Source organism: Muscardinus avellanarius (genome assembly GCF_963383645.1).
Source record: "Muscardinus avellanarius genome assembly, chromosome: 3".
Taxonomy (NCBI): Eukaryota; Metazoa; Chordata; class Mammalia; order Rodentia; family Gliridae; genus Muscardinus; species Muscardinus avellanarius.
Genome location: NC_137788.1, coordinates 138,346,427 through 138,373,570, shown reverse-complemented (window position 1 = coordinate 138,373,570; position 27,144 = coordinate 138,346,427). Strand labels below are relative to the sequence as shown.

Below are 27,144 nucleotides of genomic sequence, written 5' to 3'. Positions count from 1 at the left end.
TTTCTAACAGGGTCTTGCTAGGTTAATGAGTTTCATATTTGCTAAGGCTGTCCTTAAACCTGCAATCTTCCTGTCTCAACCTCCCAAGTACTGGGATTACAAGCCTGTGCCACCATGCCTGGCAAAACATTAATTAAAAAAGGAAATGAAATACAATATGGGATTTCTACCTAGGTCAGGGACTAGCAAAACAGAGAGTGATACAATAGTAGAAATCTGAATAAGGCCTGAATTAGTTAACAGTATTGTGCCAACGTGACTTGGTATGATCACTGTTCTATGCTAAATGTAAATACTGAGGAAGATGAGTGAAAGTTCCTTATATTATTTTTACAACCTTTTTCTAAGTCTGAAAGTATTTTCAAGTTAAAAGTTGTTTTAAATGATTATACTCCTGGTGTTTATAATCTAACATTTGAAATTTTGTTTTAGAATACAATTTTACCTCTTCAATAAGCTCCACTGAAGAATTAAGCATTCCCAAATATTAAATTTCTTTAAAGTTTTAAAGAGTTTAAATAGTAATAGTCATAGTAAAACCTACTCATTTCCCCTTCATTAATAGTGACTTTTAAAAAACGATTATTCTCTAATAAAAATTTACTATTTTAAAAGAACCCAAATGAAACGAATCCAATTGAACCTAGTGTAGACTTAACTACAGAGTGGAGGAACATCTGCCAAAGATGTGTTTTCAAAAGACCCTAAATTGTATAAAGTCTTAACAAGGAAGGAGTTGAGAATCCTAGCAGAATACTAAGAAATAATTAAGTTCTTCATGTAATTTAATAAGAGGGTAAAAGAGATATAAATTAATCTAAGAATTATTTTGTTGCAGTCTAAAATAAGAGAAACAAGCTGAGCGTGGTGGTGCACGATTGTAATCCCAGCATTCGGGAGGCTGAGACAGGAGGATCGCGGTTCATGGACAGTCTCAGCTACTTAGCGAGGCCCTCCGCAACTTAGTGAGACCCTGTTTCAAAATAAAGAATAAAAAATAGGGCAGGGGGTGTAGCTCGGAGGTCAAATGCCCCTGGGTTCCACCCCAGACCCACACAAATAAATAAATAAATAAATAAATAAATAAATAAATAAAATTAGAGAAACAAAAGCCAGGTGTGGTAGTGCACATCGTACTTGAGAAGCTGAGAAAGGAAGATCACAGGTTCAAAGCCAGCCTCAGCAATTTAGTAGGATCCTGTTTCCAAATAAAAATAAAATAGGGCTGGCAGTGTAGCTCAATGGTAGAAAGCCCCTGGGTTCAATGCCTAATACTGTAGGGGGGGGGGTGTGAGGGAATATTTTTTTCAAGGTTGACACTGCAAAATACTTGCAAAATACTTTTTTTTTTTTTTTTTTTTTTTTGGTGGTACTGGGAATGGGATGGAATCCTTCTACCTCCGGGCTACACTGCCAGACCACATACATTACACTGCCAGACCACATACATATATACACACACACACACACACACACACGTGTGTGTGTGTGTGTGTGTGTCTAAGGATGGAACCCAGGGGCATTTGACCTCCAAGCTACACCCCCTGCCCTATTTTTTAATTCTTTTTATTATGAAACTGGGTCTCACTGAGTTGTATAGGGCCTCACTGAGTAGCTGAGGCTGTCCGCAAACCACGATCCTCATGTCTCAGACTCCCAAATGCTGGGATTACAAGCGTGAGCCACCATGCCCGGCTTCTATTTTGTATTTTATTTAGAAACAGGGTCTCTTAAGCCAGTGAGCTGGCTTCGACCTGCGTGATCCTCCTGTCTCCGAGGCATGGGGATTACATGCGACTCAATGCCCAGCAACACTGCAAAAATACTTTTAAGACAAATATTTATAATGTTCTATTTTTGGTTATGACATCAATGATACAATGTATTACAAATAACTAGTGAACAAGTTACTATAGTCCTAGCACTTAGAAGGCTGAGACAGGAGGATGACAAATTCCAGATCAGCCTGAGCAACTGAGCAAGACCCTGTCTCAAAATTAAAAGGGCTGGGGGTAGCCGAGTGTGGTGGCACATGCTTGTGATCTCAATACTTGGGAGGCTGAGACAGGAAGATCCTAGGTTCACCTCCAGTCTCAGCTACTTAGTGAGGCCCTCCACAACTTAGTGAGATCCTGTTTCAAAATAAAGAATAAAAAAATAGGGCTGGGATTGTAGCTCAGAGGCAGAAGGCCCCAGGGTTTCACCCCCAGTCAGTCTCAGTCAGTCTCTCTCTCTCCTCCCTCTCCTCTCCTCTCCTCTCCTCTCCTCTCCTCTCCTCTCCTCTCCTCTCCTCTCCTCCTCTCCTCTCCTCTTCTCTCTCTCTCTCTCTCTCTCTCTCTCTCTCTCTCTCTCTCTCTCTCTCTCTCTCACACACACACACACACACACACACACACACACACAGGCTGAGGACATATAGTTCAGAGGTAGAACACTCCCTGGGTTCAATCCCCAATCCAAAAATTAAAAAACACTACTGATGCAACTTTGAACATATCCTTTGTGAATCAACTAGAATTTAGCCCCCAAAAGGTACTTTTACTCTCAAACTACAAATCTAGTAAACTAAAGGGAAACTCTAAAAATATATAGTCTATAAAAATCTGTCACATATGTTTGATTCCAATATGTTAAAATGAAAACAAAAGGAGGAGGGAAAAAAGCACTTGGATTTTTAAGTACAACGCTACTCTTTTTGTGAGTCCTTGGTACCCTTGCAAAAGCATTATTTTAAAGTTATGGATTCCTTTAGAGAGAAAAGATGAGGACAAGAACCAAAATAGTCAACATTACTGGTTTCACATGCTTAAGAGTGTCCCACTAAATGCAAAATAGAAGCTCTTTAAAAAATTATTGTCAAGAAAGAGTCTGTAATGAAAGAAAAGTGGTACATATAAGGTCAGGATGAAAGTGCAACAGAACAAATGCATCATTACAGTTTTAAAAGCAAGCAGCAGACAAGCCCTTGAATTCCCTATCAAAGCCATTACCGTATCAGTGGAGCAGGATACATAAGCTCACTTTGCACGAAACACTTAGTACAACAAGGCTTAAGGTCAAAGATCACCATTTCAGCTACCCAATTAGAGCCCCTCATTTGTCTGATCTACTACAGTGAGTTATTTACATCTACATTAATGTTCTTCATTTATTTTTGGATATTGTAGCCCACTAGGATAGCAGATCACCCAGTTACAGAAAACATAACCTCATCCGAGATACAGTGAGCAGCCAAACCTCACAGAAAGTGGCAAAATTTAACCGTTCATTACCCTACTGGAAAAGAAGGTGCTTTTTGAATACTTCAAGTATTTTAGTTAAAAAGAAAAAAAAATCAAATAATCTGAAAGAATTTAGATTCCCAGATAAGACAAAAACTTAAACAGAGACTTTCTAAATTTATTATTTATTTATTTTATTTTTTATTGGTAGTACTGGGGGTGGAACCCAGGGGCTTTTCTACCTCTAGGCTATACTCCCAGACCTATTTTATACTTTACTTAGAAACAGGGGCTCAGAGGCTGGCTTCAAACCTATGCAATCCTCCTGTCTCAGCCTCCCAAGCACAGGGATTACAAGCGTGCGCCACCAGGCCCGGCTAAACAGAGACTTTTTTTTTTTTTTTTGGTGGTACTGGGGGTACCTTTCTACCTCTGGGCTATACTCCCAGACCTATTTTTTATATTTTATTTGGAAACAGGGTCTCACTAAGTTGCTGAGAGCCTCACTAAGTAGCTGAGGCTGGCTTCGAACCTGTGTGATCCTCTAGTCTCAGCCTCCCAAGCACAGGGATTACAAGCGTGTGCCACCATGCCTGGCTAAACAGAGACTTTTAATTAGCAACTTCATCCCATCAAAATTAAAATCCCCAAAAAATATAAAATAGGAGAAAACTATACTACTACTATGCACTAGGAATGGATGTCATTCATATGAGAAACTGGTAAATAATTATGCAAGCCATGGTAAAACAGATTTAGATGGAATAAAGATACTGAGAGTCAATTAGTGACATGCCTTCCTGAGAAAGGAGTGCTGTGACTTGGAGAAAAGCTGAGGAGATACTGGCGAAGACACCATTAAGAAGAGGGGCCCAAGTTAGGAACAGGTGGGCCATGGGAAAGTGATGAGGCCTCCCCCTGGAATCCACGGCGCACAGCCAACCCAGAGCACTTGAAAGAACTGTGCCCTCAAATGTGTCCTGCCGCATGCCCAACAATCATCTAGGAAATCAGATGTCTTTTGTAACATATGAAAGAAAAATCTATTAGTATTCAAGGACAGTGAGGTTAATACAGATAAATCCACCCACTGGTCTCTCTAGATGTCGCCAAGTATAAGGATGTATTTTTTTTAAAAAAAAGGAGGAGGAGGAAAGAAAAATGAATTGAGATCTGAGGCAGAAAATGAAGGAGGGAAAAAAAGAAAAAATACATGGTCTATGAAAAATTCCATAACCAAAATGCAAGAGAAAACATAATACTCAATTTTATAAACAAAACTGGAAGTAGAAATTTTAATTAAAATTATGCTGTATAAAACGGTACTATTTGAAATTAAATCCAAAAGTGAAGTCTTTGAAACAAGAAACAAAATATTAGGGAATAAGTTTGGGTACTGGAGAGCACACTGAGGTTTGACCAAGTATAAAGTAGAAAAAAGTGGGGAGTTGGAAGAATTAAGAATAAGAAAAATTAATAGTGGAAGTAAAAAAACCCAAGAGAAAAATGAGCAGAAAATTCCAAACACTTCACAAAAGAGGAAACCCAGGTAGCTAAGACACAGGAAAGGTGTCCAACCCGTCCGAGTGTGTTTTCTGAGGTAACTGATGAAGGAGAGCAGTTTTACTTGGCACATGGCGCTGGGAGTGGGAAGTCCTAGAACACAGCACTGGCTCTTCTTGGCTTCTGGTGAGGGCCTTCCATTGCTTCACCTCATGGCAAAATGTCGAAGAGCAACTTGGGAGTCCAGAAGAGAAGCCAGAGAAAGCTAAGGAAGTCGAACTCACCTTACAATAACAGGCTCTTGCAGCAACCAATCCAATCCTACCAGAAAAAGAACTCACACAAGAAAGACAAGGGCTCTGTCCTGTGACCCCAATACCTCCTGCCAGGTCCCACCTCCCAACACTGCACACTGGGAACCAAGCCTCAATGTGGGTTTTAGTGGGGACAAACCATATTCAAACCACAGCAACTTCATTAGTGACTGGGGCAATACAAATTATAACCTTGGGGAGATATCATTACATACCTACTTAAATGGCTAACTTTAGACAGAAAATATCAGGACTATATTGCCAAGAATGTTGTTAAATATGTAGAGAACTATCACATATTACCACAGAAGTATAAATTAGGCAAAATATCTTTAGAAAGTTCTTAGGCAGTATCAACCAAAGCTGAATATAGGCATCTTTATGACTCTGTCCCTCAGAGTGTTTCTGGATTGGCAGCATCAGTACCACCTGGGAGCTGCTGGACAAGCAAAATCTCAGACGATACCTCAAACCTGCTGATTCACAAACAGCATTTTAATAAAGGCTCTGGTAATTCAGATGCATATTAAAGCCTAAGAAATGCTATCCTGCAACTCATCAATTCCACTAAAATTCCATTCCTAGTTATATTCACAATAAAAATAGATGAGTTTTTACCAAAAAACATGTACTGGAATGTTCACAGCAGCACTATTTGTAATAGCTAACAACTGGAAATTACTCAAACACCCCCCAACAGTATAATGGATCAGCAAACTGTGGTAATCACAAAACAAGAATGGACAATCTACAACTATACGCAACAATACTGACAAGTCTCAAAATAGGCAAAGAACTCAGACATAAAAGAGTTCTACATTTTGCCGAACGTGGTGGCGCACGCTTGTAATCCCCGCACTTGGGAGGCGGAGACAGGAGGATCACGCAGGTTTGAAGCCAGCCGTGCTGGCTTACAAGACCCTGTTTCCAAATAAAAAAGTATAAAATAGGTCTGGGAGTGTAGCCCGGAGATAGAAGGGTTTCCAGGAACCCCAGTACCACCAAAATAATAATAATAATAATAATAATAATAATAATCCTACATTTTTCATTTTATATAAAGTATAAAACAAGCTGGGTGTGGTGGCACACGCTTGTAATCCCAGCACTTGGGAGGTTGAGACAGGAGGATTGCAGGTTCGCGGTCAGCCTCAGCTACTTAGTGAGGCTCTCCACAACTTAGTGAGACCCTGCTTCAAAATAAAGAATAATAAATAGGGCCGGGTGTGGTGGCACATGCTTGTAATCCCAGTACTTAGGAGGCTAAGACAGGAGGACTGCATAGGTTCAAAGCCAGCCTCAGCTATTTAGTGAGGCTCTCAGCAACTTAGTGAGACTCTGTTTCCAAATAAAATAGAAAATAGTTCTGGGAGTAGAGACCAAAGGTAGAAAGCCGCTGGGTTCCATCCCCAGCACCACACACACAAAAAAAAAGTATAATAAGTTGGGCTGGGGGTGGAGCTCAGAGGTAGAATGCCCCTGGGTTCAATCCCTAGTTCTGCAAAATAAATGAATAAATGAATAAATAAATAAATAAATAAATAAACAAACAGCTACTCAGGACCAAGAAAATAGCCTAGATCTTTGTTGACTTGTTTAGATTTCTGCAAAGAAAAAAAATGTCAGAGAGCTGTTATTGGACCATAGCCATGAATTCCCCTGAAAGAAAGGACTTTTGGAGGGGTGGGGATGCAGCCTTGACAAAAATTCAGGGTATAAATATAGTACATTTTCATTCATGCCAGCAATTGGATTCTTTTTTTTTTTTTTTTTTTTTTTTTTTTTTTTTTTTGGTGGTACTGGGGATAGAACACTTCTACCTCTGGGTTACACTCCCAGACCTACTTTGTATATTTATTTGGAAACAGGGTCTCTTAAGCCAGAGAGGCTGGCTTTGAACCTACGCTATCCTCCTGTCTCTGCCTCCCAAGCGTGGGGATTACAAGCCTGTGCCACCACGCCCGGTGGATTCTTATACTAAAACCAAAGTGGCTAAAGCTTTCCATGGCTGTCCTTTCCATACCTTTTGAGAAAAATTCTAAAAATATATCACAACCCAAATTAGTATGAGGCATGTACATGTAATACCAACATAAAAATTGCAGTTGAAATATGTTATAATCCAAATATGTCTGCTCTTCTATGTGTTTTTTTGTGTGTGTGGAACTCAGAAAATACTGAGAAATTGTATGAATTGATGAAAACTGTTCTTTAGTTTAGAAAGTAAAGTACCTTTCGCCGGGCGTGGTGGCGTACGCTTGTAATCCCCGCGCTTGGGAGGCGGAGACAGGAGGATCGCGCAGGTTCGAAGCCAGCCGCACGCTGGCTTAGGAGACCCTGTTTCCAAAATGAAAATGTAAAAATAGGTCTGGGAGTGTAGCCCTGAGGTAGAAGGGCTTCCAGGAACCCCAGTACCACCAAAAAAAAAAAAAAAGAAAGTAAAGTATCTTTTAAACATGTATTCATATTTTTATCACACTTATACATGTACATAATTTTAAAATCAAATACTCTATAATAAAGGCTGATTCAGTAGGAACTGGAATACTTTTTAAATTTATTGTATTAGCAGAACTAAAAAAAGAAAAACCATCTCAATAGATGTAGAAATGCATTCAACAAAATTCAGCTTCTATTCATGATTAAAAACTCAGTAAACCACAGAAAAGGAAACAATCAACAAAATGAAAAGACAACCTACAGAACAAAAGAAAATATCTGCAAACCATAAATCTGACAAGTGGTTAATATCCAAAATATATAAGGAATTCACATTCAATAACAAAAACAAATAATCCAATTAAATATAAGCAAACCTGGGTTAAGTCAGCTTTCCATCACTATAACAAATAGCTGAGATAAAAATTTTCAAGAGGAAAGGTTTATTTAGTTTGTAGGTTTGGAGGGTCCAGTCTGGTCAGTTGGTCCCTGGCTTTAGGCCTGTGGCTGCACATCATGGTGGGAGCACATAGCAGAGCAAAATAACTCACTTTATGGCCAGGAAACAAAAGTGAAACGGATGGGGCTGAGGTCCCACTATGCCCTTCAAGGGCACCTTCCCAATTACCAGAAGACCCTCCACTAAGCACCTCTTAAAGGTTCCACAACTTTCCAATAATACAACTCAGGGGAACAAGCCTTTAACATATGAGCCTTTGGGAAACCTGATCCAAACTGTAGTAGACTTAAATAGATAATTTTCCAAAGAAAACCAATAGCCAACAGGTATACGAAAAGGTGTTCAACATAAATAACCATCAAAGCCACAATGAGATATCACTTCATACTTCTTAGAATGGCTATCATCAAAAAGTCAAAAGATTACAAATGTTGGTGAGAATGTGGAGAAAACGAAACCCTTCTACGCTAGGATAAGGTTAGGATATAAACTGGTACAACCATTATGGAAAATAGTATGAAGATTCCTCAAAAAAATAAATAAATTAAAGTAGAACTACCATTATGATCCAGCAATCTTACTTCTGAATATATACCCAAGGGAAATGAAATCAATATTTGGAAGAAGCATCTGCACTCCTTTGTTCATAAGACTAACTAGTCATAATAGCCACAAAATAGAAATAACCTACATGTCCATCAGTGGATAAATGGATAAAGAAGTTGTGACATATTTCGACATACACACAATGGAATATTATTCAGTCTTTAAAAAGAAGGAATCCTACCATCTTTGACAATATAGATGAACCTGGGCTACATTAGGCTAAGTTAAACAGAACACAAAATGAAGAGTATTTCACAATCTTGCTTACATGTAGAATCTGAAAAGGCTGAATGTGCAGAAGTGGAGGGTAGAAGAGTGGCTGCCAGGAGTGGTCGGACGGCATGGAGGAAATGGGAGGTGTTGGTCTAAGCGTACAAAGCCTCAGGTATGAATCAGCTCCAGAGTCCTAAGGTACACCGTGGTGACTATGGCTAATAATACTGTATTGTGTATTTTAAATTTGCTAAAAGAGCAGATCTTCAGTGTTTTCACCATGTACATCCACACACAAAATGGTACTTATATCATGTGATGATATAACTAGGCTGACTATAGTAATCACTTTTTAAATTTTATTAGTGCATTGCAATTAGACATCATAATGAGGTTCAGTATGATAAAATCATACATGTACACAACCTTTGGTGTATTTGCCTCCACACCCCATTTCTGCGGTAGACATCCGCAAGGCTACCATCTGGAAGATTCTTCATTAGTAGCTCAAGAAATTTAATCTGGTACTAGGGATACAGACCCTGACAGTAGCAAACAAAACAAAACAGTGTGACTCATGCTGAAGTTTTAAGTCATTAGAAAGAACAGGGAGTGGAAGTACACACCTGTAATCCCAGTACTTGGGAGGCTAAGGCAGGAAGAGTCAGGTTCAAGGCCAGTCTCAACAACTGAGAGGCCCTCAGCAACCTAGTGAGACCCTGTTTCTAAAATAAAAATAAAATAGGGCTGGGAGTCTGGCTCAGAAGTAGAAAGCCCCTGGGTTTAATTCCTAGAACAACAACAAAAATAATAACAAAAAGATGCCTTTGCAGGTCACCTCCCATTCATTTAAGTGGAAAGATGAGTCATCACTATATCACACATGATAGCTTTTCATCATATCATAGTAGGACATACAAGGAATTCACCAAAAACTAATGTCTTTACATTTGGCCTATTTGCTACTGATGTTTCTCCTCACTAAAATGAGGATACTTAACAATGACAGGTATTTTTGTCCATGCTGCTCACTGCTATAACACAAATGTGGGCGCACGTGCACGCACACACACACACACACACACACACACATCTACCTAGCATATACTAATTGAATAAATGATAGTATTTGTTAATTGAATAAATGATACCCATATCTATATTCAGTAGATATTTGTTGTATGAATTTACTATGTCTATGTAGACATTTCTCACAGCTAAAGGATGTTAAATATCCTTCTATAACTTTTCCCTTCTTATACAATTTAATTGGAGGTTAATACTTGTTTTGTTTCTATGTACTAAATAGAACCTAAACTTTCAAGTAAGGTGATTATTTTTTCTTTCACAAATTTCCTGAGATATACACACAAAGAGAATAGAGAGCTGAGCATGGTGCTGCATGCTTGTAATCCCAGTACTTGGGAGGCTGAAACAGGAAGACTGCAGGTTCAAGGCCAGCCTTGGCTACTTAGTGAGGCCCTCCACAACTTAGTCAGCTCCTATTTCAAAAATCAAGAAGAAAAAATAGGGCTTGGGGTGTTGTTCAGAGTTAGAATGTCTGAGTTCAGTCTCCAGTACTGCAAAATAAAAGAAAAATAACAACACATTCATTTTTATAAAATTAAGAGTTTTATAGAGGCCTATCAATTGATAACATGCTTTGTTTTATTTTAGCTACCTCCTCCTATCCCTTCTGCATATGCTATTTCTCTACCTGAAAAATCCTCCTGTCTTTTCAATCAATCTCCCCAATTATGAAGTTTTTTTTATCATACTGATTAATCTCAATCCATTCATCTACTTTGATCCACTAAACACAAATACCTTTAGGGAAGGCAATATTTAGTATGTTTTTGTGTTTCCCACTGTTATAGTATGTTTAATAATGCTTTCCTTACTGAACTTAGGAAATGTCAGTAAGACTGAAGCGTGATGGCACAATAATTAATGTAAAGCAAAGATGATAAAGAAACATGTCTGCATATTAAATTATTAGGCATAAAACTTACCAGTAGTGTCTGTCCCTGGGAAATGAAGAAGTGACCTGATATAACTATGGTGAGAACAAGATATCCGGATTCTTCATTGGAATCAAAAACCTTGACAAAGAGAAAGATATAAAAAATATATTTATATAGTACTGATACATTTATAATTCTAATAACCAAGTTATTTTCTCATATTAATCTTTCTAGCCTGGCTGCTCCCTTTCATTTAATCTGTAACCTTGCCCTTATAGCTTCAAGTTTCTCCTCATATATGAAGAGGAAACTTGGGAAAAATAAAACAAAAGCCAGTATTTTCAAACAAAATGATTAGCAGATTAAGAATCTAGAGATACAGGTCCCCATTCAACCACTTTTCAGTTACATTTTTCAGATGCATTTTCTCTCTGCATCTCAATTTCCTTTCTGTAAAATAAGGATAATACCTTAACAGGGTTGCTGTGGGATTTCATAGTCTTGATTTCTTCAGCTAAATAACCCATTTTTCACAATTGCTCAAAATCTGAGGCTTTCCTTTAGATGAGCTCTAGAATGTTAATGTCATTCACAAACTTACCTTAATTCTCTTGGAATCTAATTACCGTTGGCCACTTACAGCAGTGCAGCCTCAAACACACTAACCTTTTCAGGGGTAGTCTCATTGATATGTTTGATCCTGAATCAGTGAACACCCTGAAACTTATCACCCACGTTGACAAACTTTACTCTCCCTTTCTTCATCTTGACCCTGTCAGGCCTTGGATTTATCCTCATTATATTTTATCATGTTAGATGTGGACTACATTTCCAGCTGTTGAGTTGTAAGAAACTGAGGTCATTAAATCAAAGTGTCAGGGAAGATATGACCAGTACATAAGACTGGGATTTGGGTCCTAAGTAATTCTATTATAAAGACAGCTTTAACATCAATGAACACTAAGACAAGTTTCCTTACGCAAATAATAAATCATAGCACACCTTAATGTTCAAAGTTTAACTAACATATAGCTAACTCTACTTAGGTATATTTAACAAATTCCTACATTCTATTGAAAAATAATGCTCTGATCATTTCTTTTGTGGGGTCTGGAGCTTTAATATACTTAAACTCACAATTTCCTCTTTTGTTCTAATTTATTTTAAACTTAAAAAGTAAACACTATATGTCAAGGGGGATACACTAAGCCCTGCGCTAATTCCTTCAGCAGTAATTCCTCAGCCTTTTCCCAGTCTTAGGAACTTGGTTACCTATACAACATTCTTTGTACTACAGTTTACATAAATTATCTTTTATTTTTCATGACCACCTAGAATCAGGACAGCCAGGACGCAAGTTGAGTTTTCAAAACTAGAATCTGGACCAAATTCTTTGGAGGGCAATATGTTAATATGACAGTTTAACTTTTTTGTTCTTTAGAAACGTAATTATGTACACAAAAAAGTTTCCAAAACTAAATGACCAGCTTAACAAATGATGACCACACAAACATATCAGTACCTCCAGGTGAAGACAGATCTGTTACCAGACTTGCAAAAGAGCTGCCAATGTTATCTTCAATCTACTCGATTCCTCCTCCCTAAAATAATCTCCATCCTGTCTTCTACCAACAGAATTTAGTTTTACTTATTCTTTACAATACTGGGTATTGAACGGGGGGTGGGGGGGATTCTAACTCTGAGCTACACTCCCAGCCCTATTTCTTATTCTTTATTTTGAAATGGGGTCTAAGCTGCAGAAAGCCTCACAGCTGAGGCTGGCTACAAACCGCAATCCTACTGTATCAGCCTCCCAAGTACTGGGATTACAAGCATGCACCACCACACCCCACTAATTTTATTTATATAATTTTGATCATACAGAAGTGACTTTTGTCTTATGTACATTGATTTTCATTATTGAAGTATACCATCCTATAACCATGTCACTATTTTTCATACCTTTGTGTTGGTGAAATAGTTACTATTTTGGGTCTACTACAACATGCCATTATGAATTTCCCCAAGTCCCCTGGTAAGTGGGTAAGAATACTCACTAAAAAGATGTCAATTCTTCCCCGATTATTTTATAATTTTTTCAATTGGTAAACAGTGACTTCCAGGAAAATCTGAGTTTCAACTTCTCACCTGCTCTCCAAGTGGTGCCTCTGATAACCCAATCAACAGTCAACATCTTCATGTAAAGGTCTAACAGTCATCTCAAATTTAACAGTCCCAACCCTCAACTGCTACCCTTCTCATTCATTTTTTTTTTACCATTTACAAAGTCCCTACCATATTTAAGCTGTTGTAGGCATCTGACTCTTAAGTTTTCCCACCTTAGAAAAATAATTCTAACTCTCCATTTCTTTAGACCAAAAACCGTGGAATTACTTCTCCTTTTCTCATACCCCTATCCAATCCATCAGCAAATCCTTCACAGTACCTTCAAAATATCCAGAATCCAATCACTTCTCACAGGTCTGGTCTGAGTTATCTTCAACATTGCTAAGTGGATTTTTATAATAGCCTCCTGGCTGGCTTCCCCCATCCAACATAGAGTTTATTTTCAATATGGCAGCCAGAGTGGTCCTTTTACAACGTCAGTACAATCATGTCATATCCAGCTCAAAGCCCTGCAAGTGGCTTTCCATTGCATTCCAAAACCCCTGCGAGGTCCCGCATGATCCAGCCACCACCACCTCTCTGCTCTCAGTCTCTGGTTTCCCAACAATCCTGGAGAACTCCCATCACCCAGACTGTTCCTATCTCATTTCCAGCTTTATTTTTCTCTGTAGCTCTGCTTTTTTGTCACTTTATTTTTACTTGTCAGATATCTGTCCATCCTGAGCAGAATTTAATATTCATGAAGACAGAGAGGTTTTTCCCCCATTTTGGTCAACCCCCACACTCCCAAAAAGAACAAAAGCTGACATCAATATGAAGAAAAGGAACTTTTCTTATAACTGTTGGTAGAACTGTAAATCAGTATAGCCATTATGGAAAACAATATGGAGATTCCTCAAAATTGAAAATAGAACTAAAATGTATTATTCAGCAATCCAACTATTGGCTATATACCCCAAATAAGTGAAATCATTATGCTGAGGAATGAGCTGCACTCCCATGTTTAGTGCAGCACTACTCACAGGGCTGAGAAATGGAATCAACCTAGCTGTCCATCAGTGGGTGAGTGGATACACATAATGTGGAATACTTGTCACAACAGAATACTAGTCAACCACAAAGAATAAAATCTCAGGCTGAGGATGTAGCTTAATGGTAGACCAGTTTGCCTAGCATGCACAAGATCCTGAGTTCATTCCCCAGTGTGGAAAGAAAAAGAAAAGTCAGGGGGAAAAAATGAAATCCTGTTATTAGTAGCAACATGAATGAACCTGGAGGACATTATGCTAGTGAAATATGCCAGGAACATACAAACAACTATTGTATTATCTCAAGCCTATCTAGAATCCAAAGAAGTTGATTTAGTAGAAATAGAGAGTAGATGGGTAGTAACCAGAGGCTGGGGAAGGACGTGAGGAAAGGGAAAGATTGTTCAACAGGCAAAAAATTACAGTTAGACAGGAATAAGTTCCTGTGTTCTATTGCACAATAGGGTGACTATGGCTAACAATATTTCATTGAATATTTCAAAATGGCTAGAAAAGACGAATTTGAATGTTCTTACTAAAATAAATAATAAATGCACGAGGTGATGGATATACTAAAACTGATTTGTTATATGATGTACACATATATCAAAACAATATGCTATATCAAATAAACATGTACAATTATGCATCAATTAAAACAGAATTAAGTGTTCTCTGAACACAATTAAATTAGAAACAGAAAGGTCTCTGAAAAATGGTCCAAATATTTTGAAACTAAATAAAATGTTTCTAAAAATTATATGGACAAATAAGAAATTAAAAGGGAAATTAGGAAATATTTTAAACCTGACATTCATCATATTAACCTACTAGGAAAAAAATATATGATCACTTCAATAAATGAGAGATTGTAGAAGAAGTATGTCACAAAATCCAAAATCCATTCCTGATTTTAAAACTCAGCAAACCAGGGATAAAAGCTGATAGCATCTGTGAGAAGCCTTCAGTTAACTTCATACTTTATGGTGAAAGCTTTTTCCCTGAGATAAGGAGCAAGACATCTACTCTCATCACTTCCATTCAACATTGTTACCAGAGGTTTTAACCACTGTAATCAGATAAGAAATAAAAAGCACCCAGATTGGAAAACAAGAAGTAAAACTGCCTTCATCCACAGATAGTCTGACTGTCTATGTATAAAAGCCAATTAATTTTAGGAGAATATGTGAATTTTAGAAAAGTGGCATATACAAGATCAATAAATAAAAACCAATCATTTATATATTAGTAGTTGAGATTAGAACTTAATTTTAGAAGTACTGAAATATTCAATAGCACCAAAACCACAAACACCTAAAGATAAATATGACAAGAGAAGTGAAAAACTAGCACACTGAAAGTTGAAAGAAATTTAGAACTCATACATGAAGAGATATGCTTCATTCATGAACAGGAAGATTCAGTATTGTTAAGATTCCAGTGAACAGAGCATAATGGTCTCCTCAAAGTGTCCATGCCCTAATACTAGAACTTGTGAACATGTTATTTTACATGGTTTGAAAAAGACACTGCAGATGTGATTACATGTCATGAGTTGGAGAAATTACCCGGGATTATCCAAATGGGCCCAATGTACTCACAAGGGTCATTAATAAGGGAAGGGAGAAGGCAGAGGGAGATGTGCTGCTGGATGAAGGCGGAGGGTGGGCAGAAACACAGGCAGTCTCTCTGATTTGGCCAAGTCCAGAACGGATTCTCTCCCAGAATAGCCCCATAAAATCTAAGACTTCTAACATCTAGAATTTTAAGTTATTAAGTTTGGTTGTGTTAAGCCACTAAGTTTGTAGCAGTTTGTTATCACATAAATAGAAAACTAGTACAGATGTTAATTCTCCCTAAATTGATCTATCCAGTCTAAATCAAAATGTCTAAACTCTCTATAGAAATTAATGAGCTGATTCTAAAACTCATGTGGAAATGCAAGTTTCCAAAGAGACCATATAGCAAGCATCTAAGTCAGTCAACATTAACAAAGTGTCCACAATGAACAGACTCCTCTTACATAAATAATTTGGGAAAGAAAAAAAATTAGAAGAAAACCCCGACCTTATGCTTTATTCATTCACTTGTCCATTCAACAAACACTTGAACCATGAGATGCCAAACATTATTCTGTTTTTATCTGATTTTATGGTAGTGGCAATTAAACCTGGGGACATTCTACCTCTTTTTACCCCAGCCCTTTTTACTTTGAAACAAGGTCTCGCTAAATTACCGAGTGTCTTGCTAACTTGCTGGGGCTGGCCTCAAACCTACAATCCTCTTGTCTCAGCCTCCTTAAGTGTTGGGATTATAGGTGTGCACCACTGGGCCTGGCAACCAAGCATTATTCTAAGTGGATTAATTATTGAATAAAACAAACTTTCCTGCCCTAATGGAGCTAATGTGGGATGAGGTATAAAGGAAGGAAGGGTACAGAAAACAAACAATAAATGTAATTAGTGAAGTACTAATGGTAGGATAGAAGAGCAATCTAGCTGGAAGCATTTAATCTACAAAACATTTTATAAACAATTCTTTGTCTAAAATCAACCTGCTCTTTATTATTCTGCCACCAATTCTAATTAGTGTCAATGATAAAATATTCCTGCTTTTAAAAAAATCCTTTGTTGTGGTCTAAGTTATAAATACAATAGCCAGAGCTGCATATGGTGGCGCACACTTGTAATCCCCGCGCTTGGGAGGCAGAGACAGGAGGATTGCGCAGGTTCGAAGCCAGCCACGCCCGCTGGCTTAGGAGACCCTGTTTCCAAATAAAAATGTAAAAATAGGTCTGGGAGTGTAGCCCGGAGGTAGAAGGGCTTCCAGGAACCCCAGTACCACCAAAAAAAATAAATAAAAAATACACACACACACCAAGCCAAGGATGGTGGCATATGCCTCTAATCCCAGTACTTGGGAGGCTGAGCCAAGAGGATCCCAAGTTCACAGCCAACAGCACATAATAACTTAGCAAGTCCCTGTTTCAAATAAAAAATTAAAGCTGGAGGTGTAGCTTAGAGGTAGAGCACCCCTTGGTTCAATCCCAAATACCACAAAAAATACATCTGATGTTACCAAAAAGAAATGTCATTGTCCTTGTACAAAAATAATAAAAACCCTATGAGATATACATAATGCAAGTAAGTTCTAGTTATCTGGTCAACCGGCAACAACCAAGCCCCTGAGGTCTTCAGCTCCAATCTTTGTCCCGGTCTTACTGCTGTACTTTCATATTTGTTTCTTGTTGGATGAAACCAGATGACGTGCTAATGCAAGCCAGCGTTTATTCAGCCTGCCCTGCTCAACCTCTGGAGCAGATGAATTCTCAGCAGGTAAATCAGCTGCTTTTATCTCTTTGTCACTTTGTAGTTCAGGGGTTTCTGGGTGTATGCTAGTGGAAGTTGGGGCAGGGCTGATATTAAGGGGGCTGCTGATCTTGGTCTTTATCTCCATCTTCTTTCCTTCTCCCTTGTTCTCTTCTCTGGGCCCTCTTTGGCAAGGAGGGCTCTTGCGGAATACTAGTCTATAACTGGGATCCTAATTATGTCTAACTGGTCCAGCCTATTCTCCTCCACCCTGTTTGTCAGCTCTCTCCCTCATCTCTGCCTGCACAACAGCATTAGAAAACTGGTAGATGCCCATAGGCTCTTCTCATCTAGTAAGGAACTTCACTGGCAGAAGGACTGCAGTAGTTGGGCCTGGCCTTTGCAAGCGTTCTCTGGGCCTTTTTTTTTCCTTGCAGTATAGCATTGGGAGTGAATCCAGGGCCTCCGACACACTAGGCAAGCTCTCCACCACTAAGCTACATCCCTGGCCCCATTTTCAATACTGCTAATTTTGCTGGTAATTGTGTGCAAGACCCCTACTACATGAATAAGTGACCTAGAACTCCCCAAAGGCCTGCAACATTTGCAGCTCCTGCATGCTTTTCCTCAGCAGCATCAAACTCTGCAGTCTTTCCAAAGCTGCAGAGGTACTTCTTGGGGTTGTTCTCTCTGTCAGCCTGGTGTATAAATACATCCTCCTTGGTGTGCTTCCTACTGAAGAAACTGTCTGTTTCTTACATTGAACCATTTTACTGTTCTCCAAACCTTCCTTGTAATGGCCTTCTCCTAGCATGCAGGCTGCACTGATATGAGACCCTGCATTGTGCAGGGCTTGGCCTGGGCCAGGCGGAGAGTGCTTGCTGTGTCTTGGATGTGGTGAAGGTGACTGGCCCACTGTGTCCCTCCTGGGTGTGATGGTAACTAGGCCCTGGTGGGGCTGTTTCGCCAACTCTGGGGTCCACTCTCCACTCCAGGTAGAACTCCGCCTAAAACTTTCGACTCCCCAAAACTTAATTACTAACAGCCTGTCATCGACCACGAGCCTTACCAATAGCAGACAATCAAATAACATACTTTCTAAGCCACATGTATTATATATGTGGAAAACCCTGAGAAATCACTTTTTACTGCAAAAATCTCTTTTCCAGTGAAAATATGCAAGAACCCGCAAGAGACAACTTTTTGATAAGCAATTAACTGGAGAGATGGACTGCTCCTGCAGAGATCATCAGCATCATAGGGGTTTTAAGTGGACATTCGGAGCACTTGAGTCCCTGCAGAAACAACAGGCGGTGGCTACAGAATGCCAGTAGTACACTCTGTGCTACGGTTAGGTCTGTGCAGGTCTGACTTAACACTGCAGCTGTGCATTTGTTTACATTTCCCTCAACTGTGAACGGTACCACGGTCTATCTGTATGCATAAATTTGATTAATATTTAACTTTTTGTATATTGTATGGTAGTGAATTATAAAACAGGCTGGTATACCCAAGTCTCCCTTAGTTATTTTTTTAATATTTCCAAGCTATAGGGTTAGTCAGTTTTTTCAAATTGTCACAAATCTCCAAAGAATAATTTGCATGTAAGTAGCCCAGTCAGTTCAAGGGTCAACTGAAATTGCCAGAGTAACTGCTGAGTTTAAATACACAGGTCAGCAGCAAATTATCAGAGTATTATTATTTCGTGATACTGAGGATTAGACCCATAGGTACTCCATCACTAAGCTCCAGCTCCAGCCCTGTTTCATTTTTATTTTAAGAGAGGGTCTTGCTAAGCTGCTGAAGCTAACTTCAAATTCTTGATCCTCCTACCTCAGCCTCCCCAGTTGCTGTGATTATAGGCAAGCTCTACTAAACCAAGTTTATTACTGTGTGTGTATATGTACTGTGGATTGGACCCAGAGATATTCAATATCCAAGCTACACCCCCAACCCTATTTTCATTTTTTGTTCTGAAAGAGGGTCTTGATTAGTTGCTGAAAATGTTGCTAAGTTGCTGAGGCTGGCCTTAAACCTACAATTCTCCTATCTCAGCCTTTAAAGTACTGGGATTACAGATATGCACCATCACTCCCAGCTCCCAGTTTATTATTTTTTTCTTTCCTTTTTTTTTTTTCTTTTTGGTCCTAGGGATTGAACCCAGGAGGATTCTACCTCTGAATTACATCCCAAGCCCTATTTTAGTTTTTTATTTTGAAATAGGGTCTTATTAAATTGCTGAGGCTGGCTTCAAACCTGTGATACTCCTGTCTCAGCCTCACAAGCACTAGGATTACAGGATGTGCCACCATACCAGGCTATTTATTCTTAAATTCTTTTATGCATGGAAGTTCAGTGGGCAATTCTCGGAGTTTGCCCCCATCTATGCAGACTTAGCCATCTATGTTGGTTTCAAGAGAGACACTGGCAAGGGCAGTTTTGCCCTGAGGCACCCCCCAAGCCATATCCTCACTAGGACCAAGATGGTTGTGAGGGTCTTGCCTATATTTAGTGACAGCCCCTTCCTTTGAGCTGAAATGGTTACCATGAGGACAGTGGAGCACCCAAATGTGGTCCAGCTATTTGAGATCACAGACTTGGCTAACTGGAGCACCTAGGGCGGGGTGGGGGATCTGGCTGCTGCTGCTTCACATCTGGGAGTCACTGGTATGTAGGAAGAGGAGGTCCAGAGGATGTTCAGGCAGGTCCTGAGTGTGGTGCACTACTACCATGAGAAAGGCATCGTTCATAGGGACTTGAAGCTGGAGAACATACTCTTGGACTTGGAAGTGAACATCAAAGTCATTGACTTTGGACTGAGCTGCCACTTCACCACTGGGCAGAAGCTGACCACCATCTGCTGCAGTCCCCGCTACTACACCCCAGAAGTCTACCTGAGCAAAGAATACAGCCCCAAAGTAGATGCCTGGGGACTGAGGTTGTCCTCTACTGCATACTCGTAGGTTCCCTCCTGTTCAGTGACACCCCCTTGGGGGAGTTGCAGAAGCAGACGCTGTCAGGAAGGTACTTTCTGCCCCCTTACATTTCTGCCCAGGTTCAAAGCCTCATTGACTACTTATTGACCTGAACATGAGGCCCAGACCACTGAAATCCTATAGCACCCATGGCTGAGACGGGTGAGGAACATTCACCTCCTCCTAGAGAGCTGCTCCCCAAACACCTGAACCCCACCATCCTGAGTGTGATGAGTCACCTGGGTGATGACCCACACCAGATCTGGCTGTCAGTGACTAACAGGGCATTTAACAACACTAAGGCTACACACTTGCTGATCCAACAGCAGCTGAGCCTCAGGGCAAGGTGGGAGCATCAGGGTGTGGTGTCACCCCCATCCCCAGCAGATCCTTCTGCCTTCCTGCTGCCGCAAAGGAGAGCCAGAGAGCTGGACCTTCCCGCCTGCCAGCTTGTGCCCTCTAAGTATCTGCCAGCCAAGGAGGACACACAGCCCAAGAAGAAGGGCAGCAGAAGGGCCAGCCTACCTGCCATTTCCCCGAGCTGCCCAGTGAAGGACTCTCCCTCCCAGTGCAATCCCCCAGCATGGCCCTGAGGCACCCCCCAAGCCAGCCTCTGACAGACCAGCAGTGTAGAGAAGGCAGAGGGAAGCTGGTCCTCCCAGGGGCCAGCAGAAAAAGCTTCTCCCTGCACACTGCAACCCTGTACTGAGCCCACCTCCAGTACCCATGAGGACTGGAAGAATGGGAGGCAGGTCACCATGAGGATTTTTGTTGGCATCCTCCACACATGCTGCTGCTGGTGCTGGCCCCTGGAACCTAAAGTTGCTCCAGGGAAAGAAAGGCAGAGGTGCCCCACATTATTCAAAAACAAAATTTCTCCAGAAAAACCATACAGATACAGTAGGTAAAACCCACACCCTGGATCCTGACTTGGGCCAGCGTGGACTCAGCTGCAGGGGAAGGTGCTTCAACTATGGAGGGCTTCTCCATACAGATTCCATCTGAGAGGCCGTGGCCTGGGAAGAACCAGAGACTTCTTTTTCCCCAGAAACTTCCCTTTTCCCTAAGATAATTCTTAAGAAATTGTTTTACTTATAATAAAAGTGAGATGCTTCTTAATAAAAAAAAAGAATCTTGGAGCTGAAACTATTCTTTATAGATACAAAAATTCAAAAGATATTTGGAGAACTGGATGGGAATGGTTGAGACTAAATTAATGGTCTGAAAAACCAAGTAGGATAAATATTTAACAACACAGAACAAAACCACAATAAGGAAGAAATCATGTGTAACAACATAAGATACATGGAATGAGGATTCACGTCCAGGAGAACTATAATGTTAATGACAAGGGCCAACGTGAAGGGAGGAAAACAGACTGAGGAAAGGCACCGATTAAACAAATAGAAGAAAACGTCCAACTGCAGAAAGACATGAGGACGAATGAAGATGGGAAGGGGTTATGTTCCAGTCATTAATAGGGTGGAAGAAAAATCAACAACTAGATGCATTCTGATGAAATTCCTGAATTCCAAGCTTAGAGAAAGATCATAAGAGCTTCCAGTTAAAAACAAAACCACAAATTCCTACCTTCAATGTTTGAGGATTCCAGGGAACTCCTCTTTTATAAGTGGTAAACAAAGGGAAAGACTCAAACATTTATCTTACCTCTCCTATACAATTCAGCCACCAGGTAACCTACAGTAAATACAGAGAAGTTTTTCTTTACAGAAATATTCCAGGTAATAATCTAAAAAATTATTATAGCATCACCATTTTACAACTCCTAGTCAATATCCGTAGGAACTTCTCATCAACAGCTACCTTGTAAAAAAGGTAAGTAAGTGTAAAACAGTATAAGCTGAGTGTGGTAGTGCACACCTGTAATTCCAGTGCTTGGGAAACTGAGATGAGAGGATCACAGTTTGAGGACAGCCTCAGCAAATAGTGAGACTCTCATCAAACTAATGAGATCCTATTTCAAAATAAAAATAAAATAGGGCTGGGAGTGTAGCTCAAAGGTAGAATGTCCCCAAGTTTGATCCCCAGTATTGCTCCATACATAGAAAAATAAATAAACAAACAAACAAATAAATAAGGATATAGAAATTATATATCTTCTAACAGAAAACAAACTAACAATCTTGCCCCAAAGAAATAAATCTGAATTTGATCAACCTCGAGACTGAACCACCTACCCACAATAAATACAGAAGATCACCTTAAACTGTACCAGGAGATGCAGTCAGCAAGATCCATCCTGTGGAGAAACTCTACAGAACAACCTGGCTTCTTCAACAAATAAACTGCAAGGAAGGGAAGGAGTCTGGGTGGAGGAAATGCATGGATGGGAAACCTAAAGTTTAACAGATGCACCAGTTATTCACAATATGTGGCCCTATTTAAAACAACTATGATACCTATGAAAGACTACATGAATTCAGGCACTGACTACTTAATATTAGGGATAATATTAAGGATAATATTATTTGTTTGGCAGTGCTAGTAATCAACACAGGAACCCCCAGGCCATAAGTTGGTAATTCTTAAAGCAGTGATATACATATTCTGTCTTTGATTATGCTTGAAATCTTTTAGAATAAAGTATTACAAGAGGCTTCCATGTTCTCTATTGACTAGGTAGAATCAAGGTGAAGAAAAGCATCCAGTTTGCTATAAAGGACATTATATTTAAGATTTGAATGTAATGTCCTCATTCTACAGAAAAATTCCAGCATCTTAATACCTAACATAATCCAGGTATCAAACAGGAAAATAAACTGCTTATCTCTGGCTCTTGGGAATACGTTTAAGTGATAATTTAGCATCTTACTGAAATGTTCACACTATGAAAAGTAGAAAGAAAATGTTATCTCTAATGACCAAGTCATAACAGAAAAAAGATTAATTATAAGGAATGACAGAACAAGAACCACAGTCGCATCTTCATTCCAGCTGTTAACCTAAACGAAGCTTGCGATTTGCATCGACCTGGCCAGCCCAGTACACTGCTTTGCCATCAACGCAGTAGCACACCCCAAGACATACTTGAAGCCTATCACAAGTTTACATGCCAGTTAAATAACCCGAGGACAACTTATACATTGATTAAACAGAATCTTTCCCACCATTTATATTATGTCTTTGTGCAAATTCTGTAAATCTATAATGATGAATCTAAAACTATATGAAAAGATAGTTTTCTATATGAAACCTAAAACTATGTGAAAAAATGGAAAAGTATTTCAAAAGTACCTAAAGTAAATTGTTTCTACATGAATAGCTCAAGTAGACTATTCTTCAGATGGTGACAAATTATATATTTGAATAAGGGTTTTGTTTTCTGCTTTTAAGACCCTCTTGAAAAGTATCAGGCTTTATACACTGACCCAAACTGTTGATTTGTGTGTTTAAAATTTTTAAAAAGTGGCCAGGCACGCTTGTAATCCCCACGCTTGGGAGGCGGAAACAGGAGGATCGCGCTGGTTCAGAGCCACCCTTGCTGGCTTAAGAGACCCTGTTTCTACATAAAAAGTAAAAAAAAAAAAAAAAAAAAAAAAATTTAAAGTGTGCAGAACTGCCAAGTAGGCTATCAACTTCTACCCCACTGACTCCTTGATAACTAAAAAGTCTCAAATTATTTTAAGAGATTTGTAGTATATATTATGCTAACAAATATGATTTTGCCTCATACTCATTACTAATCTGTAAAATTTAGCTTTTTAAAAATTGTTTCAAATGGGCGTGGTGGCACATGCTTGTAATCCCAGCGCTTTGGAGGCTGAGACAGGAGGATTGCACAGGTTTAAAGCCAGCCTCAGCTACTTAGTGAGGTTCTCAGCAAATTAGTGAGACCCTGTTTCCAAATAAAGTATAAAATAGGTCTGGGAGTATAGCCCAGAGGTAGAAAAGCCCCTGGGTTCCACCCCCAGTAGCACACACAAAAAAATTATTTCACAGAAGCTGGGCATGGTGGCACACACTTAAAATCCCAGAACTTGGTAGGCTGAGACAGGAAGATCGTGGGTTCATGGCCAGCCTCAGCTACTTAGTGAAGCCCTCTGCAACTTAGTGAGACCCTATTTCAAGATAAAGAATAAAAAAATAGGGCTGGAGGTGTAGGTCAGAGGCAGAATGCCCCTGGGTTCAATCCCCAGTACCACGCACACCAAAAAAAATTGTTTCACAGAAATGCAGGGGGTTAACAGTAGCAATAATTAAAACAATTTTAAGAGACATAATTCCATATACTCCCTACCCCTGCCAACTTAAAAAATAATGACATATATATGGAGACTTTTTCTCTTAGGACCTACAAAATTGATCTCATGTACCCCAACAAGAGATATCATTTCCCTTCTTTTACTACATATCCTGAAGAATACGATTGTTGATCTTGAAAGTACCCAGTCCTTTTAAAACTAACCACTAGAGTTAAATTAAAATATATCTACTCAAAACACTTTCCATGCCTCTAAGGAGTAAGTTCTTTATGTCTTTCAAACAATCCAGGCACCTCTGATAAACTCTCAGGACACCTCTCTAATACGCTGAAAACATCCTTAAAATTTTGCAAGGCTAGTAAGTCTTACGAAAACCACCAAGTGGACCAGAAAGTAGCCCTTCTCATTGGCACACCTACCCTCAGTCCCTGCAACTCTCACACTCACCTTTGCTATCTTCCTAGGTGCCCTTTTCCACCCACTCAGAGCTGCTTAAGCTCCTAACAGTCTCACTACCCAAACTATTTCTAAATCACTTAAACACCTTAATGTCATCAACAGCAAAGTGAAAAGCACCTGTATCCCACATGAGCAAACCCCTGAGCTTAACTGGCTACATGGCTCAGTTGTTCTGTGTTGCTGCCATCTCTAAGAGCCCTGCATAGTGTCAGGTGGGAAATAAATCCTAAAAATAAATTGTTATATTCTTGGTCCTCATGCTCAACTGTAACTTCTTCAGATTTCTTAAGCCACTAAGCTTAAAAAAAAAAAAACACATCACTATCTTTGTCTAGATAAATTCTACCCTAAATCATGTTATGCAAACAAGTCATGGCGTCTATGAAAACTATGTCTGTTACACAATAAAATTAAGCGTTTGTTTTTGAAGGAAGCGAACAAAGACTGACCCCAGGGTAAAAATATGTACTTATAAACTGGTGCTTTGGAACAAGTAATGATTTTGTCATAGAAAAGAAATGTTAAGAACATCAGCTACAAGGTTCATCCTCAAAAGCCTATCCAATCTATGATGCATGTGAAATATAATCCAAACATAACCACAGTTATAAAAGTACTTCTATATCTATTAGTCAAGTATAGGCTAGGGTATGCTACAGGAATTAACATCTCTCCCCCTTCCTGGGCATGTAGATCAGTGGAATAGTGCTTGCCTAGAATGTGCAAGGCCCTGGGTTCGATCCTCAGCAACACACACACACACACACACACACACACACACACACACACACACACCCCACAAACACACCAAAACCACCCTAGAAAGTAACACCTCCCCCAAAGCAAAATTTTATTTCTTGCTCATACACCCATCATCCTTCCTCAGCCTGCCCTCACACTGCCCTATCACTCACTTTAGCACCTAGGCCAACAGAGGAGTCATTTCTGCAACACTGTGCCAAAGGAGAAAAATAAGACCAATTGTGCACTGGCTCTTAAAGCTTCTGCCCATGACTTTTTTCAGTCTGCTCACATTTTACCAGCCAAACCAATCATATGACACACTTAACTTCAAGAATCCAAGGATATGCCATCTTAGTATATTTGGTGAACAGCACTAATGACTAGCCGTTTATGAAAGACATTATCTGGAATCAGACAGACCTAGGAACAAATCCCAGCTTTGCCACTCAGAAATACACTTAATGTCTTCATCTGTAAAATAAAAATAGTAACAACTACCTTGTAGGATTATCAGAAAGATTAAATTATATGTGAGTTCAGATGCTTAGCAGAATGCCTGGTTTTGATTTATTCATTGAATAAATATTTGAGGGTCATATGCCAAGAACTTTTCTTTTTTTTTTTTTTTTTTTGGTGGTACTGGGGTTCCTGGAAGCCCTTCTACCTCCGGGCTACACTCCCAGACCTACTTTATATTTTTGAAACAGGGTCTCTTACGCCAGAGTGGCTGGCTACGAACCTGCGCGATCCTCCTGTCTCCGCCTCCCAAGCGCAGGGATTACAAGCGTGCGCCACCACGCCCGGCATGCCAAGAACTTTCTATATGTTAACATACAATAATTTTGCACTAAATTATTATTTCTGTTGTTTCTATTAGTCCATTTATTGTGGCTGGGTACTTTATAAGGAGGTTTATTTAGCTCACAGTTTTGGAGGCTGAAAGTCCAAGATCAGGCAGTCTTATCTGCTTAGCTTCTGGTGAGGGTCCCTTGGCCATATTACAACACAGTCAAGAAGCAGAAAGAAAAGAATGGTTGAATGGTAAAGGGGCCAAGCACTTAGTGTGGCCTCACTTTAGTGTTCATGAGAACTCACTCCGTAAGACAAGCATTAATCCTTCTGAGGCTGAGGCTGGTGTCCCATGGCCTCGTTACCTTCACTGGACCTCACCTGTTAAAGGCTCCATCACCTCAGAACTGGGGACCAAGCTTCTATCACATGAGCCTTTGGGGAACAAACTCAAAACTAAACCATAGTGCTATTATTGGAAGTGCCTTAGGGTTCCAACTAGGGACTCCAAAAATAAGTCTTCATTTCTTAGTATCCAGATTCAGAAGAAAAAGATGTGTGGCAAACTGCCAGCTGCCCTCAAACATCCATTTTTCCTTCTTATCTGCTAACTTAGCCTCTAGTTTTTAGTGGGACACATGACCTCATGCAATACAGACTGCATATGACAGCTATCCATGCAGCTAGAATGGCCATAAGTCTAAGTCCTAACCATTAAGTGGTAGGCGGAAGTATCACATAGTGGCCTGCATAAAACTTCCTTAGGATACC

The 27,144-nt window shown here is 39.6% G+C and overlaps 1 protein-coding gene across 1 annotated transcript in view; it reads right to left on the bottom strand.

Annotated features, from left to right (window-relative positions):
• The window catches only part of REC114 (REC114 meiotic recombination protein), a gene marked incomplete at both ends in the record, with an annotated part of 86,452 nt that overhangs the window by 52,317 nt on the left and 6,991 nt on the right, over window positions 1–27,144 (bottom strand). Inside the window, one exon of the mRNA XM_080692148.1 lies at window positions 10,769–10,858. Within this exon, the coding sequence (XP_080548274.1) occupies window positions 10,769–10,858 (90 nt within the window). The remainder of the gene's footprint in view (window positions 1–10,768; window positions 10,859–27,144) is intronic.